The 19,327-nt window shown below is 37.2% G+C and overlaps 1 protein-coding gene across 2 annotated transcripts in view; it reads left to right on the top strand.

Moving 5' to 3' along the window:
* Positions 1-19,327, top strand: part of cep131 (centrosomal protein 131) — a 44,021-nt gene that overhangs the window by 5,289 nt on the left and 19,405 nt on the right. Inside the window, exons 4-18 of one of the 2 annotated variants that reach the window (XM_056469327.1) lie at positions 3,169-3,280; positions 3,770-3,897; positions 6,117-6,221; positions 6,362-6,538; positions 6,633-6,750; positions 7,277-7,393; positions 9,661-9,814; positions 9,945-10,042; positions 10,115-10,294; positions 11,661-11,852; positions 11,928-12,065; positions 13,838-13,963; positions 14,853-14,969; positions 15,296-15,325; positions 17,190-17,292. In XM_056469327.1, coding sequence (XP_056325302.1) covers positions 3,169-3,280; positions 3,770-3,897; positions 6,117-6,221; positions 6,362-6,538; positions 6,633-6,750; positions 7,277-7,393; positions 9,661-9,814; positions 9,945-10,042; positions 10,115-10,294; positions 11,661-11,852; positions 11,928-12,065; positions 13,838-13,963; positions 14,853-14,969; positions 15,296-15,325; positions 17,190-17,292 — 1,895 coding nt within the window. The remainder of the gene's footprint in view (positions 1-3,168; positions 3,281-3,769; positions 3,898-6,116; positions 6,222-6,361; positions 6,539-6,632; positions 6,751-7,276; positions 7,394-9,660; positions 9,815-9,944; positions 10,043-10,114; positions 10,295-11,660; positions 11,853-11,927; positions 12,066-13,837; positions 13,964-14,852; positions 14,970-15,295; positions 15,326-17,189; positions 17,293-19,327) is intronic. The other variant, XM_056469328.1, reaches the window with a different exon arrangement.

Genomic DNA, 19,327 nt, shown 5'->3' with positions numbered 1-19,327 from the left:
TTTGTGCACGTACATGTCTATAGCACACATGCCTGCATGCACTCACTTCACCCAAGCTGTGGTATGCCTGGTTCATCACCTCCCAGACGTAGAGGTTGGGGGGTTTACAGCCTTAAAGCAGCAACAGCTGGGGGTTGAGTGATTTTTGCTTTTTCCTACACAATAGCTATTGTGGCCTGGCGGCTGCAGCACAGGGCAAGCAAGAGGGGGCTGGGTTCAGCTTTGTCAAGAGAGGACCCAGGGTCTCAGGTTTCGCTCGAATGAGGATGCAGTGAAAGGAGAAGTGTGCGTGCTGAAATTCTTTTGTCCGGCAGCTGCCAGTCCTGCCCTCCCCTCCCACTGCATCCTGGGATGCCACAGAGGGTTTTAAATGAAGGAAGTTCTAATACCATCCCCCTTCTCTCGGGTACTTAATAACTGTCATTCTGTGACTTCTGAATTGCTTCAAAAGAGGAAACTTAGAGAAATGTGGTTTTCTGAATTGCTTTCATTGGACCAGCTGACGCTATAGGCACCCCCATACACCCCCAAAACTCTCACATATACAAACTGAAGCACAGATGCTGGTGGGTCAGACATAGCGGTGAACATCAAGTTAAATGTTGATACAATTTAAATGCAGATGGATGCGATTGCCATATGCCTATGGACATCTGCCCCTTTAAAATGAGCCTCTGCTGTAACATTCCTCTGCTACGTCTCTGCCCAGTGCAGCTGTTGGCACTTCTGAAAATGGAAGTTTTTTTATATGCCTGTCTGATATGTTTAGCTTAAATAGTCTGGTTGCTAAAGAAGAGATGTATGGGCTAGGCCAGGGCTATTCAATTAGTTTGTCATGGGCCGGAGAGATATGACTTAGAATATGAGTGAAGACACAACTGCATGTAAGAGCCCATATGCTGTATTTTTGCTCCTTAAGACACCCACATTGTATTTTTCTACATTAAACTGTTAATATATTTTATTTTGAAACTACATAACATCAGTGCATTGTACAACAGGCTTTTTTTTTTTTTTTTACAAACATTCATATATTGTATTTCAAAGCACAACAAAAGTAGTGTATTGCTTAAGTAGGCTTCTTCTACATTCAGATACAGCAGTTGTAGATTTTGGTTGTACGATTATAGTCTGAAGAATAATCATGTTTTCATGGTTATCACGTCTAATGTAAATTTAAGCTTTAGGTTAGTATTCAGATTAACTGTTATTATCATGTGTTCATACATACATAATCATTTTAATAAAAATTAGTCTAATATCTAATAATCTAATATTCTAATTATATCTAATGTGTAATATTCGTCTCATATCTTTTGTGTACATTGCACTGAAAGCCACGCACAACTCTCACCGCTACAGCGTGAGATGTTTTCTCCCCAAACTGGCCGATCTCATGAACCGATCGCAGATGTTTGTTTATGAGTTTACAAGCAGAGGAAGATGCACGTGCGCTTTCATAGATTATACATAACCTACAGCTACCACAACACGTGAGGAGGTAAATGATGCGTGGAGGCAAAAGCGATTGATGCACTTATGTCACAACAGCTAAAATATAAACACAGGGTGTCTGCGGGGTCTTAAAAAGTATTAAAAGTTGATAAATCAATTTAGTGAAATTTAAGACCCTTAAAGAGTCTTAAATGTTGTTACAAGGTATTAAATTTTGCATCATTTTTGATTATACAGCTGTATAATTATAGTTTAATGCTAAAGTTTGAAATTTTGGGATGCTGTGTAGTTTATGAAATCAATAAAATCCTGCTAAATTTGATGTCACACTGCTTTGTTTACTGCAGTAACCAAGGCAGCACCATTATTTCTGCAGTTCTATATGCGACACCTTCTGGATGAATATTTTTATAAAGTATATGACTTATGTTTTAGTTCAGGTTTAGTTTCTTACAATCAGTATTTGGTGAATATATTTAAAATGTCACCAATGTTACCGGTTCAGACTTAAAGTGGCGATGAGGTCTTAAAATGAATGGAAAGAGTCTTAAAAAAGGTCTTAAAAGGTATTGATTTCTCTCTGATTCCTGTTTATACTCTGATACAGATGCGGTGCAACCTGTTTATACAGACTATTGGTGCGACCCGCATGAGAGATGGTCTCTTTGCTGCAAGTGCAACCCTAAAACGATATAATTGAGGATGAAATGTGGGAACAAATATGCACAAATCATCATAAGGGTATAAGCAGTCGAAAATTGAAGGAGTTCGACTGGAAGATGAAGATGAGGTTTTTCAGAGTACCATTAGTGGTCGCCAAATTCGATAGTTCGATACAATTATCACAGTGCTGGAGAGATTGTGGAGAAGTGGGGGACTATGTTCACATATTTTGGGAATGTCCCAAAACACAAGTGTATTAGCAGGAGGTTAAACGGGAGATTAGTAAAGTTTTAAGATACGATATTCCAATGCACCCAGTATTTTTTTTTTGCTTGATGGCTTCCCCCCTGATCAGTTCAGTAAGTCTCACCTATTTGCACTACTTATATTATTAATAACAGCTAGGAAGATAATTACAGTGAACTGGATGAAGACCTGCCAACCTACTTTGACAGAATGGACACAGAGACTGAAACAGACATATATTTGAGAAATTAACTGCAGATTTGAAGTTGAAATCAGCCATTTTCCAACAAACCTGGGCATTAATCGAAAAATACTCACTTGATTTGTGAAAGGCTGTCAGGGGCTTTGTCTTTGTTGTAGGTATTGCCTTTATATTGGAGTTTTAATAAAAACTTTAATAAAAACACAGTAAAAAAAGAGATTATGTGCAACATCCTTAATTTATTCTCTGAGGTAAGGAGAGATCTCCACTTAAGTATCATCCTTACATCCTTAGAGGGAAAATTTGCTTAATGCATTCTAAAGCTTGAAGCATTAGAATCGGTACTCGGTATCAGCCGATTACCATGACAAGAATCAGTACTCGTATCGGCTGCAAAAATCCTGATTGGAGCTTCCCTAGTACTTGCACATGCCTAGTATAGACTGAAAACGTAAAAAAAGAGGAACTTTCAAATTGGTAGTGTAGGTATTATTGGCCTTGTGTTGTGTTTATATGTTCCTCATTGTGTGTTTAGTGTGCAATACTCTGACCTTTCTGTCTTTCCTTCCTTCCCGTCTTTCTCTCTGTGTGTCTGATTGCAGTGAAGGCCACACAGAAGACTTCCTGGCTCTCTTCAACAGCAGCTCTGATGGACGGCGAAAACTTGCCAGCCTCTCCAAGATGTCCAAAGATCGAACCACCTGGAATATTCTGGTACTTCCCGACCTTCAAAAGTCTCATCCCTGCCAGATTTCAGTCAGTGTGGACATCAGATTGTAAAATACTTATTAATTATATGTAGGGCTGCAGGAACTGGTTGTCAGGGAAATTGGCCAATGGGATTGTTTTGCCATAAAAATTATTGACTTAACTTGATAGATAACTGAAAAATTAAAATTCTCTTATTATTTACCCAACCTCCACTTTGAGTGTCTTTTTTTGTTGAACACAAAAGAAGATATTTTAAAGAATGTTGAAAACTAGTAGCCATTGACTTGCTACGAATGTCAATGGCTGCAGATTTCCAACATTCTTCAAAATATCTTTTTTTTTGTGGTTAACAGATGAAAGAAAATCCTAAATGTTTCAAACCCCTTCTGGGTGAGTAAATGATGAGTAGTGTTTCATTTTTAGGGTATCTATTTCTTTAAAACCTGCTAAATATTGCTGTAGCATTGCTTTAAACTGATGTCTTTCCTTTAGGATGACCAGCCGAGAGTGTTCCCTGTACCCAGCAGCTCTCACAGTACCTGCAGTATGGATTCTCCTACAGGCCTGAAGAAAAGGGAAGCTGGAGTCTCTTTGGCTGCCAACTTCACTGCCAACAACAGGTGTGAATTCATTTTGTCCTGCTGCTTAGATTGTGTGGATAGCTTTCAAACTTTCCTGTTGCCAGTGTCACAGGCAAGAGATTCACTTAATAGGCCATTTTTCTTCTTGTCAGTGAAAGCATGAGCATACCCTGGGGAAAAGAGTAGAAGGATTCCATTCGATTTTCATGGCTTTTAAATCTGCAGCACCAGTCAAACGTTCAGGCACACTCCACTGAATTTATCTTAACTTAAACCTCATGTTTGCATTCCTAAAATTGATCCTAAATGTGGAGTTTGGGCTGGTCAGTTAGATCAACCAAATTACTTTGAAAAAATGTAATTGGTACTTTTGTTTTCTACAAGTATGATTCAAATGGATCAAAGATGAAAGTAATGACATGTAGGTTAAACTTTATTTACTGGTCTTTTATAACAACATTACTCTCACTATAGGGTTACACTTAGGGTTTGGTTTCTTGCACATAAATATTAGAAAATCTACTGTTTTGATTGTTATAATGTGTACTAGTGTGTTTATCTGTCTGTCTGTTCGTCTGTCTATCTATCTATCTATCTATCTATCTATCTATCTATCTATCTATCTATCTATCTATCTATCTATCTATCTATCTATCTATCTATCTGTCTGTCTGTCTGTCTGTCTGTCTGTCTGTCTGTCTGTCTGTCTGTCTGTCTGTCTGTCTGTCTGTCTGTCTGTCTGTCTGTCTGTCTGTCTGTCTGTCTGTCTGTCTGTCTATCTATCTATCTATCTATCTATCTATCTATCTATCTATCTATCTATCTATACTAGTGTGTTTATCTATCTGTCTGTCTGTCTGTCTGCCTGCCTGCCTGCCTGTCTGTCTGTCTGTCTGTCTATATACAAGTATTATAGTTTATATTCTAAGTATAAGTTTCTCTAGAACCAGTTTAGCATCTTTTAAATGAAGTGATGGTGTAACGGATCACAGATCTCATGGTTCGGATCACATTATGGTTTTTTTAGTCACAGATTGGACCATTTTTGGATGAGCCAGAAAGGAGAGGAGACAAATGTAATTTGTTTTCCATTTATTTCAGAAACAGTACTGCAAAGCACTTAGAACCTGAACTTTTATTAAAAATATTTTTGATGGCTGATTGTCGCCACCTTTTGGTTAAATAATACAACTACAACTTAAACTTTCATTTTCTGTGTTATTTGACTGTTTGAAACTTCATAACTTACTCAAATTACTAAAGACTCAATCTCTTTCTTGATTTTTGTGTTTTCAGATTTGAATGCAGCGATTCGAAGGATTAATAAACACATGCAATACACCATCATTTATAAATGTTGTGTGGGTGTTGAGATCCTGATCTTTTAAGGATTAATCGTGCAGCTTACACTGAATGCATTAATGCAGGTTTAACAAGTAGTGACTAAAACACCTTTAATGAAACCCACCACATCCCGAATAACCTACCACAACTTCTTCAGTCATCATTATATTTTAGAGGAAAGCCTAAATGCTTTCACACATTTGATTTGAATGACGTGAGAGGTGATCTTTCTGTGATTGTTACAAATGTATGATTAATCTATCAGTATGAAAAAAAGTATTAATCTGTGGGCCACGTGTGTTCCGAACCGTGGATTGTAATCACAGATCAACCGTCATCCGTTACACCCCTATTAAAAGGTCATGTGACATTTTAGACTAGAGTAAAGCTGCGGTCACACTGAAGTTTGTGTGTGCGAAATTCTGTCATACGGCGCTGATTAAACAAGCTACGGCGAGATTAAACAAGATGATTAGACATTTAAAAAAGCGAGCAATTGATCCATGTTTTAAATTTCTGTCCAGAGAGGTCATGTTTTGATCCTCGATTGGTCTCACGCAGTCAAGTGATGCGATTTCGCAGGTCAGAGTTCACCAAGCTTGAACTTTACACCGCAGTGACATGCGAAACTTGACGCATGACCTTGAGTTTCCGGTCTGACGCATTCGCGTGCGTATGAATGGAAGTCTATGGGAGGAAAAGCCCAGTGTGACCGCAGCTTTAGGGCTGCTTAAAAATCAGCTTTGCTCAAGCAGAAGTAAAAATAATTTTAATATCTATTAAACTGTAATTATAAATATGTTATAGCAATATAAGATATACTCATACATTATATGTATTTATGAATACAATAATAATATGCAGTAAAGTGTATCTGAGTATATAAAGTAGACTGTCTGTGGGTTGTTTTTCAGGAGTAATAAAGCAGCTGTGGGTAACGCAGTGACCACCATCCTTCATAACAACCACTCAGAGAAACCCCTCACTCCCAAGAGCTCCAATCAGAAACCCTCCTTTAAGTAGGTTCATCATGGCCGATGAATGATTACACAGCTGTGTGAGCTATTCTTAGACATAAGCCATACAGTAATGCTCAATTATACTGCACAGTGCTGTCTAGGCTTACACATTTACAGTATTTGCCCTCTTTCTGTTTTAGTAACCTAATCAAAGCCACTGTAAATGACGATGTGACGCTGGATGTGAGCGGTTCTCTCACTAAGTCTCAGAAGAACTTCTCCTCTGCATCATCAAGCTCCAACAACAACGCTCCTCGCAGCCCTCGAAGCCCAGGTCAGCCACGCAGACGAGAGGTCACCGAGGAGGAGGCCGAAAGGTTAGCTGTGTTGTCCAGAGCACTGTTGTTTACGTCTGAGAGGACAATTCAGACTGTTTATAATGGAATTTGTGCATGATTTAACAAATTACAGGTATATTCAGCAAGTGAACCATGCTGCTATTATCATCCAGCGTTGGTATCGTCGACATGTCAGCAGTAAGAGAGCTAATGAGAATACAATCAAACAGCTCCTTGCATCTAAGAAGAAGGTAATTTATGTTTAACTTGCTTTAAATTAATATTTATTTTCAACATATCAATGGGAGTGATACGGTGGCTCAGTGGTTAGCACTGTCGCCTCACAGCAGGAAAGTCACTGGTTCAAGTCCTGGCTGGGTCAGTTGGCATTTCTGTGTGGAGTTTGCATGTTCTCCCCATGTGCATGTGGGTTTTTCTCTTAGACCAAAGACATGTGCTATAGGTGAACTGAATAAACTAAATTGGCCGTAGTGTTTGAGTGTGAATGAGTGTGTATAGATGTTTCTTAGTGATGGGTTGCAGCTGGAAGGGCATCCACTTTGTAAAACATATACTGGATAAGTTGGCGGTTAATTCTGCTGTGGCGACCCCGGATGAATAAAGGGACTAAGCTGAAGGAAAATTAATATTATCAATGTAGAAAGATGATAATTCTACATGATGTAGTTGGAGGGAATTTTGTTCATATAAATGGTTAAACTTGATATGTGGATTATCACTCCCTTCTTATGGGTGTTGTGGTGTTGTTTTCTCTAGGAGAGAGAGCAGAGAGCAGAAGAGACAAAAACCACAGAGTCACTGAAAAAGAAAGAAGATGATCGAAAACGTATCAGAGAAGAGAAAGCACGTCTGGCTCGACTCACTGCCATACAGGTACGTTATGGTTAAATATTTGGTTGGTTTAGCAGGGAACATTGGCAAAACTTCTAAAATTTATATTTGAAATAAACGCTGATGTTTTTAATATTCTATTGGTCAAATGAGACTGTATCCATAAAAATGAACTCTTGTAATTATCAGTAGTCACCTCACAGCAAGAAGGTCATTGGTTCGAATCTTTTTTTTTTTACTCTTTTTTTTTTTTATTGTTTTTAGACATTCAAATACAACAACTTACAAATTTGATCCAACCAGCATTCACCCAATTGACAATAAAACATGCAATATACAAACAATACATACAGAAGTATAGTGAAAATAGATTAATACAATAATAAAAATAAATAAATAAAAGAAAAATTTATTATAAAAAATACAAAAAGGAAGCAAATAATAATAAAATTACAACAAAACAAAAAATAATAACAAATAAATAAAAAATAAAAAACAAAATACTGACCTTCTATTTTAATCTAAATTAGTCTAATCTTTTTCAATTTAACTCATCCCACATTAATTTATGGGGAGCAAATCCATTGAGTAACAAATTATAAATATTTGGGTGTGATGTTGGACAATAAAATTAAGTGGGATTGTGTAAGGAAAAAGCTTCAGCAGAGAATGAAAAAACTACACTCTTTTAATGTTGACAACACATTGTTGATCATGTTTTATAGTGCTTGGATTGAAAGTATTGCAACATTTTGTCTAATCTGTTGGTATGGAAATGCTTCTGAGGCCCAGAAGAGGTCACTGGGGAAGGTGATAACAACAGTACTAAATAAGGCTATCATGATTGTCAATGATGAGAGACATCCTTTATCAAACACCTTCCAATTGTTACCATCAGGTCATCAATATTTTGTTGCCAGGTGTGTAAGAAATAGGAAAAAAATATTATTTATTCCCCAAGCAAATAAGTTTTTAAATTTCTCTTCTTTTAGTTGATGGTTAGTAGATATATATAACTGTGTAAATATACTGTGTAGATATATATAACTATGTATATGTATATATTTTTTTCAACACATTTCTAAACATAATAGTTTTAATAACTCATTTCTAATAACTGATTTATTTTATCTTTGCCATGATGAAAGTAAATAAAAATTTTCCAGATATTTTTCAAGACACTTCTATACAGCTTAAAGTGATATTTAAGGACTTAACTAGGTTAATTAGGTTAACTTGGCAAGTAAGGGTAATTAGGCAAGTTATTGTATAATGATGTTTTTTTCTGTAGACAGTCAAAGCAGCTTCACATAGAAGATCATAGTAAATTGAAACAGTGTCAGTTCTGTTTTCAGTGATAAAGTTCAGTTTAGCTCAGTTCAGTGTGGTTTAATAATCACTACTGAGAGTCCAAACACTGAAGATCAAATCCATCGATGCGCAGCACTACAGATCCCGAACCATGCAAACCAGTGGCGACAGCGGCGAGGAAAAACTTCACCAATTGGTGAAAGTGAAGAATTAAAAACCTCGATAGAAACCAGGCTCAGTTGGGCACGACCATTTCTACAATGGCCAAACGTCTTGTGCAGAGCTGCAGTCTAGGTGCCGGAGAAGCTGGAAATGGTTCATAAAAAATTAAAAATTACTTTTATTCTGGCCGCAATAAAACAAATAAGACTTTCTCCAGAAGAAAAAATATTATCAGACATACTGTGAAAATTTATTTGCTCTGTTAAACATAATTTGGGAAATATTTAAAAAAGAAAAAGAAATTCAAATAATAATTCTGACTTCAACTGTATATGCCAAATGTGAAATGTCAGAAGTCTCTGTGAATGTATGCTGCAAATGAAATTTCTCTACGGGGACAAATACATTAAGTAACTAACTATCTAACTATTTCTTGCAGAATATATGTTTTTAAAATAATCCATGAAAGGTTGCCATATTTTATAATATTTGTGTACTTTCTTTTTTAGTTAGAATCTGATTTTCTCTAGTTACAAATGTTTTTCATTACAATGACTGGAGTAAAAGTTGAAAATTCTACTTTGCCATCGCATGAATAAATTACATTCTAAAGTGCTTGTAACTACAAAACAGATATTTCAAATTGCATTATTAAAGCTACTCATTTGTATTACTTTTAAAGGTTGTTTTTGATCAAATAAATATCAACTTTCCAGAGCAATAAAAAACATGTTTTTAATCCTACTAACCCCTGGCATTTAAACAGTGGTGTACTTTGCTTTACTTTTATAGTTAGCGTTTTTCTAATGACTACATCATTTTTGCATTTAAAACAGGAGTTGCAGCATAAAAGAGCTCAACGAGCAGCAGAGGTACAGCAAATCGCAGAGCAGGAAACAGAGGCACTACGGCATCCTGGGAAAGTAGGGCGTAAAAAACTCACCAAAAGTTCACCCACTTCTCCTACAGATATCAAGGCTAAAAATACAGGTGCGCACTACTCTAGGTCTCTCATCAAACATTATTTCCTGCAGTTAATTCTCTGATTTGTTTGGTTTTTGTCAGTAATTTGAAGACATCTATAAATCTCTTTTAAGTATTCACATGGTTTATTCTTTAGATTCTAATGTCAATGTGGTGTCTGATCTGGATGATGTGACGAATCTGAGGGCTGCTTCGCCTGCTGGTTCTGCTTGCAGAGTATCTCAGTGTTCTCAGGTAAATTCTCACAACCAAAAATCTGAAAAGAAAAAAAAATCTTTTACTTATCACATCACTTCATTACCTCAGGAGATCCTCCAGAGGTCTGTGAGCATGGAGGATCAGCGACAGGGGGCGTCATCGAGCAGAGCGCAGTCAAAAACCACTCTCAATGACTTGTTGGACACTCTGAAGCTCTTAGAAGAGGAGCCAGAGAGACTGTCAGAGCCTAAGAGCTACAGGAAGGACAAATATTCCTGGATTGACGAGGTAAGTCAACATCTCTTTGTAGGTGCAATTCTGTGTTCACATTCATCTTTCAAAACTCTCATTCTGTATTCACTATTCACTGTTGTTCTAAAGTTTGAGGTTGCTAAGGTTTCATTTGAATGATTATGAAAGAAGTTTCTTAAAGTCCCCCTGAAATCAAAATTTTTATATATAAAAAAAATATATATATACTGGGTATTAGTACAGAATAGGGGGCACTGTGACCTCGAAGCAAGAAGGTCACTTGTTTGAGTCCTAGCTGTGTGGAGTTTGCATGTTCTCTCCTGGGTTTCCTCTAGGTGCTCCAATTTCCCCCACAGTCCAAAGACATTATCTATAACTAAATTGGGTAGACAAAATTGGTCCTAGTGTATGAGTGCGTGTGTGAATGCAAGAGTGTATGGGTTTTTCCTAGTGATGGGTTTGAAGCACTTCCGCTCTGTAAAACATATGCTTGAATAGTTGGCGGTTCATTCTCCTGAATAATAAGGGACTAAGCTGAAGGAAAATGAATGAATAAATAGTACAGAATAAATATGTCTTAAGGTTATCTATAAGCTAGTGATCTCACTTACACTTTCACTTATATGCATTGCACACAGGCAACATAGTTAAATTACAACAATTAAAAATGAAGTCTGATTTACACAGTTACAGTTTTCTATATAGTAAATGTCACTATATATCATATAAACAATAAACAATTCAGGCAGTGTAAATATTTGACAGTATAAATAACACCTCTGACTGGCAGAGTTGTTATATAAAATGCTATTGGCCATATTTAAAAAAAGAGGAGGGCTACTTGATATGTCCTGCCCTGTCTGTGCATTTTAAGACACTTTATGGGCTCATTAAGCCCTTAAAATGACCAGCTATTGGGTCAAAAATAAAAAACATTGTTAAATACTATGGACCCTTTTCACATTTCTGGGTTTCTCAGTAGCGGAAGTCCCCATAGTTGGGGAAACTTAGAGTGCAGTGAATGGGAGAGTACAACAAATCATTTTTTTACAATCCTATTTGCTGAAATAATAACAGAAAAACTCCACAATGGTGTTATCAAGACTTTCAGAAAAATGAAGGAAAATGTGTGAGACTGATAACAGCAACCTGAAGAGAGAACAACATCAAATTGACTTTCATGCCTATACACTTTGCATTACAAACGCCTTGCACGAGCAGTAATTTGTTTTTTGTTATTGAATGCAAAGATTATATAATACATACATGACTACATATAAATGTTCATATGTTTTTAAAAAAAAACTTAATTATTACAAACTTTCAAGGATGAAAGATGTTGATGACCATTAAATGCATCATAACAGTCTCGTAAAAAGGGTCTATTAAATTTTTTTTCCAGGATGGAGATTCCAACTCCCTGACGACTGATAATGTGGAGCGTCACAGACAGCTGAGTCAAACTCCAGCTCTTCCAGATGGGGGCGCTCTGCTCTCAGAAGCCAAACTGCAGAGCATTATGAGTTTTCTGGATGAGATGGAGAAATCGGAGCAGGAGAGACCACGCTCAGTCACCTCTGGATCACATAGAGAGGTAAACACATCTGAGATGAGTAGATGAGTTGTATGTTTTATTTCATTGATTAATTTTTTGCTTATGCATGTGTAGGTGGTGTTGTCAGAGGAAGATCTAGCAGTTGTTGAACAAGCCTCGGCCACAGCTGCTGAGGTCACCGGCTCTATGATGAGACTCAGACTGGAGCTGGATGAGAAAAAACGCACCGTCAATATGCTACAGACTGCACTGGTAAAACAAACAAACATAGTCGATACTAGGGCTGGACGATTAATGGAAAAACATTTAGACTGTAAAATTTAACCATAGTATTTTCCCCAAATGGTTGTTTAGCTTTTTTAATCTTAAAAAAATCTTAAAAACATACTACTGCATGTGAACCAACTGAGCACTTGAGAGTTTTACTGACAGGGCAGTGAGCACATTGTTCATATTCGCAGCTATCTGGCCTGCCATAAAGCCACACTTTCACATATACAAAAAAAAAAAGTGAGTCTCTCATACATCAGAAAATTGATTTGCTGCACGTAAATCTTATTCTTTGGTGCCAGTTTATTTTGTATTGGCTGGAACAACGATAGTTCAAAAGCCAGTGCTCATGTACCATTCGCATTTTTGCTTCAGCAAATCAGTTCAAGCGAATGCAAAAAAATTAATTATTTATATATTTTTATTTTAATATGACCTTTTAATGTCACTTTCTTGTGGCTTATTACTTTATTTATAAGGGGTTCCCACAGCATACCCATAAACCACCGGCATGACTCTGTTCTATAATAAAAAAACAAAAAATAAAAATAGAACATATTTAACTTAGTGATGTTTTGTTAAGGCGACGCAGTGGCGCAATAGGTAGTGCTGTCGCCTCACAGCAAGAAAGTCGCTGGTTCAAGCCTCGGCTGGGTCAATTGGCGTTTCTGTGTGGAGTTTACATGTTCTCCCTGCGTTCGCAGGGGTGCTCCGGTTTCCCCCACAGTCCAAAGACATGCGGTACAGGTGAATTGGGTAGTCTAAATTGTCCGTAGAGTATGAGTGTGTATGGATGTTTCCTAGAGATGGGTTGCAGCTGGAAGGGCATCCACTGCATAAAACATGTGCTGGATAAGTTGGCAGTTCATTCCGCTGTGGCGACCCCAGATTAATAAAGGGACTGAGCCGAAAAGAAAATGAATGTTTTGTTAAAATCTTAGTTTTTATGATTTCCACTTTTCATATGTGAAGGTATAGAAGTGTCTTAAAGAGAAGCGCACACACATTTAAAACATTAACAGGAGATGCAGGTTAGTATTTTGTAATTTTCACATTGCACTGTTTAAAATGATATTCATTTACAAAAGATTCAAGTTATTTTCTACTTTTCACATGACCATTAAAATAGTCTTTTTGCTTGCAAGAGATTCTGCTTATTTTCAGTTTTTGATAAAAAAAAAAATGTTATCAAAAATATAAGGATTTAGGCAGTACTGTATGTATATAGGTTTTTTCAGTGAAAATGAGAGTAAAAAAACACAAGTGAACGACTATATATATTAGTTATATAAGTTATGTTCTGTTTTTAAAGAAACTTGATTTTTGTTATGTTTAAACTGCAATGTTTTCTTCATTCAAGATTTTTTAACTTCAAGCAATGTGTTCTTTGATTTCAGTTTGAAGTAATCAAATAATCATAAATAGTTGGTTTCCTTCAATTATTTTAGTATCAGTAAGATTAGAAATGAGCATACTTATGTATCAATGTTCTCAGTCTAATGTTTTTATTAGTAAAGGATGTATATTTACAGTACAAACTTCCAATGAACTATGAGAAAGGATAAAGTTAATAAAAATTAAATTGAAAATAAAATAATTGTCCAATAATTAAAATCGAGGTAGTGTTCAATTTATCAAGGTTTTGATTTTAGGTTATATTGCCCAGCCCTAGTCTATACCTTCAACTTCATTTGATGTTTAGATGTGGAAAGCTGCTGTCAGAGACTAATGTGAAGGTAAATGTGTGTCTTTAGGCCCAGCAGAGGGAGCTGACGATCCGACATGTGAAGGAGACAGAGAAAGAGCTTAATCATACGTTTCAGCTACAGAAAGAGCAGTATGAAGCTACAATACAGAGACACCTGACATTTATAGACCAGGTATTAATCTCAACACATCACACCTGCATAGAGACACCAGACATTTAAAGACCGGGTATTAATCTTGATACAGCGTCTGTTCAGTTGACAAAGCTTTGTCTGAAAGTTGCTGAACAGATTGTTGTAAAATATGTCTTGACATTAGTTTTGATGACTAAACTACAGTCAAATATTGATGAGAATTAAAAACAGATGTATTTGGTCGCATTACAGTAAAAATGATCTGGAAGCAAGAGATTAATTAAACATAATGCCTTTGTGAAAAAATAAATAAATAAAGGAGGAAAGAAAGACAATAGCTTTTCGAGCATATTTTTAAAAATGGTAATATAAAACCAGCCGTTCTCAATGCTGGTCCGTTAACACTCCTGATTTAGATAACCAGCTTATAAGAAAAGAGCTCCAACTCGACATGTTCCCTACATAGTGTTCACTGCTCTTCACCTCTCTAAAAACTAATAATAATTTGTGCTACACAACTTCTTTGCAGCATTTTCAAATAATACAGTAGTGTGAAGGTACGTAGAACATGCTTTCAACTGGAATCATTGCAGAATATCCTGTGATGTCCACTTGGTAGGGCACTAAATGGAACAAACTATTGTAGCGATATGAGAGAAACATACAAAATATGCTTATTGGGGGGCCTTGAGGAACAGAATTGAGAAGTGCAGTATTACACAGCACCAGCAGCAATTATTTTTAGAGTGAATAAAATATCTACTTCAATACCACGGCTGAGGTCATTCCCTTGAGCAAGGCATCGAGCCCCAAACTCAACCCACTGCTCCGGGTGTTTGTTCATGGGTGTAATTTTACGGGTGTAAAAGTGTCTGCCAAATGTAATGTAAATGTTTTGCTCTCGTTAATGTCCCTCTCTGTCTTTCAGCTGATTGATGATAAAAAGGCCTTGAGTGAACGCTGTGAAGAAGTAGTGGGTGAACTCAAGCAAGTGGATCAGAAATACACTAAGAAGATCGCCCAGATGCAGGAGCAACACGAGTTGGTGAGCTTAAATCCATGTTTTATATATTAGTGCAGTAAAACTATCAGACGGAGCGGATGAGCAGTTTTGCATCAACTTCACAACGCCACAAGGGGGCATGCTGGTTTCTTGTTTTCGCTAAATTTCTTGGTTTCGCTGTGATTTTGTGGTTCTATCTTCTGCTGTCATTAACTCTGCACACGATCTTTAGTATTCTTGTTATTAACATTTGTGCACCTTCAAGAGCATGTTCGCTCACTGTGTTGCTTTTGCCACTGCTAACTGTGTTTCTCTTTCTGCGTTTGTTGTGCGTTTCTCTCTTTATCTGTCCTTCTGTCTGCCTGTAGGTGTGGCAAATTCTGGGTCCCATGTGTGAGGTAACTTTTGTTTTTCTATCTAACCCCTCAACCCCTCACATTTTTTGTCTTGTCATTGCCATTCTTTTGTTCCTCTCTGACGCAACAGACTTGCAGTCAGTCTTGCTTGGAGCGTTAACTTTGCATGCTCTTCACCCTGAAGAAAGCAGAATGTTCTTTTAAGTCAGCTTTTAGATTTAGTTTTAAGAATTAAAGCATTAAGCATTAAAGAAAGGTAATACTTTATTTTGATGGTCCTTTTGAGTATTAGTAGACTGTCTGCTTAATATTTGTTGATACTGCTCCTTCAACAGACATTTAACTGACTATAAGAAATGTTGCAGGTACATTTCACCTTACACTAACCCTAACCCCAACCTAACAGTCTATTTATAATCTAATGAGAATTAGTTGGCATGTAGATGCAATGTAACTTAAATTCAACAAACATACCATCAAAAATAAAGTGTGACCTAAAGAAATGCTAAATCTTGTGCTTGTCTCATGTTTTCATTATGAATAAACAAAGTGCTTTCAAGAAGTAGCTGTCTATAATATTAATCAGAGAAAACCACACAAAAAAGCTCGCTAAACTGATGTGTATTATCATTGTTTATCCAACCAACCAGTGGTTGATGCATAAAGCCATTCAGTACATGTGCAGTTGTTTAGTTTGTTTATACACTACCTGACAAAAGTCTTATCGTTGATCCCAGTTGAAAAAGCAACAAATAATAGCTTCTTGTTGATCATTTATAAAAGTGGCAGAGGGTAGATTTTCCGATGAATCATCTGTTGAACTGCATTTCAATCATCACAAATACTGCAGAAGACCCATGGACCCAAGATTCTCACTGAAATCTGTCAAGGCTGGTGAAGGAAAATTCATGGTTTGGGGTTACATTCAGTATGGGGCATGTGAGAGATCTGCAGAGTGGATGGCAACATCAACAGCCTGAGGTATCAAAACGTTTGTGCTGCCCATTACATTACAAACCACAGGAGAGGGCAAATTCTTCAGCAGAATAGCACTCCTTCTCATACTTCAGCCTCCACATCAAAGATCCTGAAAGCAAAGAAGGTCAAGGTGCTTTAGGATTGGCCAGCCCAGTCGCCAGAAATGAACATTATTGAGCACGTCTGGGGTAAGATAGAGGAGGAGGCATTGAAGATGAATCCAAACAATCTTGATGGACTCTGGGAGTGCTGCAAGAACGCTTTCTTTGCCATTCCAGATGACTTTATAATAAGATATTTGAGTCATTGTAGAGATGTATGGATGCAGTCCTCCAAGCTCATGGTAGTCATACACAATATAAATAATTTTTCCACTGCACCAATACTTTATATTTTATACTGGAAATTATTTCTGTTAAGGGACAAGACTTTTGTCTAATCAAAGTCAGACCTTACTGTCCTAATTAAATTATTAAAAATCAAGGCTTGATCATTTTTTATTTTGGTAAAATAAGTGTAATCTAGAGGCCTTTGACTTTCATATAAGCCCATTCTGACACCAAATGATCAACTAGAAGTCAAGTTATTATTTGTTGTTCCTAAAACTTAGATTGTCAGGTAGTGTATAGCTGGAGCAGTAAATCAGTTTAAAATCGGTTTAAAATCTGTTTTAAATCGGTTTTCATTTTACTTCTCATCCAATAAATTAATATTTGGTGTCAGTTATTCATCCTCATTTTGATCCAAAACCTGCTGTTTCTTTAAAGTGACAAAGCAGTCAAGTTATTATCATTAATCGGTTCTCAGTAAATGACAGCAGAATTTCCCTTTGAATGTAATATTTCCTTTACAGTAATCCAAAGGTGTCCTAGTTGGTGCTTTTTCTTTCTCTTTAACTCTCCTTTCATCTCTCTGTTTCTCCATATAGGAGATTAAGAAGCTAAAAGAGTTAATGAGTGCTACAGAAAAGGTCCGACGGGAAAAATGGATCAACGAGAAGACCAAAAAGATCAAGGAGATCACTGTAAAAGGTCAGCAGAGTTCAACAACAGATGTCAATCTGCACCAGCGCTTCATCTCTCTCAGTTTGGATCTTGATAACCACTCCCTTCAACAATATCCATTTCAACATAGCTTGTCTGTTTCGTTAACCTGTTTCCAAAATCAGACACGTTCATGATTTCTCTATGCCCTGAAGACAAGAATAAAATGCCTAATAAGTAGATGGCACACCTGTAATGTTTTTTTTTTCACATTTTTTTAGTGCCATTGTTAAATAGTGATACCTGAATAGTCAGACAGAATAGGCTTTTGGTGGTTTTCTGTAATGAAAGGAGTATATCCAAGCTGATAAAACTGCATATCACTTAAGTCATGAGTGTTTTATTAAATATTTACCAAATGTAAGCGTTGGTATATACTTTTAGGTAATTTTTTAAAAATGAATCACCAATTACAATTGAGACCACCAGCTGACTGGGGTGTCATTAGCCAATCTGGAGGCTGTGTACACCTTTCAGCTAAAGACAATTACAAATTCAATTTTAAGTGACACTGCTCATCTTTTACACTCTCAGAAGGAGAGTTTCAGCTCTTACCTTCTCGTCACAAGTTTCTAGTATCAAGCTGTAGAACTAACCGATGCAAAAATAGTTTCATACCAGCAGCCATAAGACATTTAAATACAGCATAGACTAAAGCAGAAGTACCGTGCATCCAGAAATTATTCATAGCACTTCACTTTTTCCACATTTTTTTATGTTGCAGCCTTATTCCAAAATGGATTAAATTAATTTATTTCCTCAAAATTCTACACACAATACCCCATAATGACAATGTGAAGAAAGATTTTTTGAAATTGTTGTAAATTTATTAAAAATAAAAAGGCTGAAAAATCACATGTACATAAGTATTCACAGCCTTTGCCGTGAAGCTCTAAATTGAGCTGTTTCCACTGATCATTATTGAGTTGTTTCAGCAGCTTAATTGGAGTTCACCTGTGGTAAATTCAGTTGATTGGACATGATTTGAAAAGGCTACATCTGTCTATAAAGGTCCCTTGGTTGATAGTGCATGTCAAAGCACAAACCAAGCATGAGGACAAAGGAATTGTCTGTAGACCTCAGAGACAGAATTGTCTCGAGGCACAAGGCTGGGGAAGGTTACAGAAAAATTTCTGCGGCTCTGAAAGTTCCAATGAGCACAGCAGCCTCCATCATCCGTAAGTGGAAGATGTTTGGAACCACCAGGACTCTTCCTAGAGCTGCCCGGCCGTCTAAGCTGAGTGATCGGGGGAGAAGGACCTTAGTCAAGGTGGTGGTCAATAACTCAATGGTCACTCAGTCTGAGCTCCAGCATTCTTCTGTGGAGAGAGGAGAACCTTACAGAAGGACAACCATCTGGGCAGCAATCCACCAATCAGGCCTGTATGGTAGAGTGGCCAGACGGAAGCCACTCCCCGCCTGGAATTTGCCAAAAGGCTTCTGAAGGACTCACAGACCATAAGAAACAATATTCTCTGGTCTGATGAGACTGAAATTGAACTCTTTGGAGTGAATGCCAGGCGTTACGTTTGGAGAAAACCAGGCACAGCTCATCACCAGGCTAATACCATCTCTGCAGTGAAGCATGGTGGTGGCAGCATCATGCTGTGGGGATGTTTTTCAGCAGCAGGAACTAGACGACTAGTCAGGATAGAGGGAAAGATTAATGCAGCAATGTACAGAGACATCCTGAATGAAAACCTGCTTCAGAGAGCTGTTGACATCAGACTGGGGCGACGGCTCATCTTCCAGCAGAACAATAACCCAAAGCACACTGCCAAAATATCAATGGAGTGGCTTCACAACAACGCAGTGAATGTCCTTGAGTAGCCCAGCCAGAGCCCAGTTTAAATCCTATTGAACATCTCAGTAGAGATCTGAAAATGGCTAAGCGTCGCTTCTGATCCAACCTGATAGAGCTTGAGAGGTACTGCAAATGGGCAAAAATTCCCAAAGACCGGTGTGCCAAGCTTGTGGCATCATATTCAAAAAGACTTGAGGCTGTAATTACTGCCAAAGGTGC

Source organism: Danio aesculapii, chromosome 12 (assembly GCF_903798145.1).
Source record: "Danio aesculapii chromosome 12, fDanAes4.1, whole genome shotgun sequence".
Taxonomy (NCBI): domain Eukaryota; kingdom Metazoa; phylum Chordata; class Actinopteri; order Cypriniformes; family Danionidae; genus Danio; species Danio aesculapii.
This window is presented reverse-complemented; position numbering and strand designations above follow the sequence as displayed.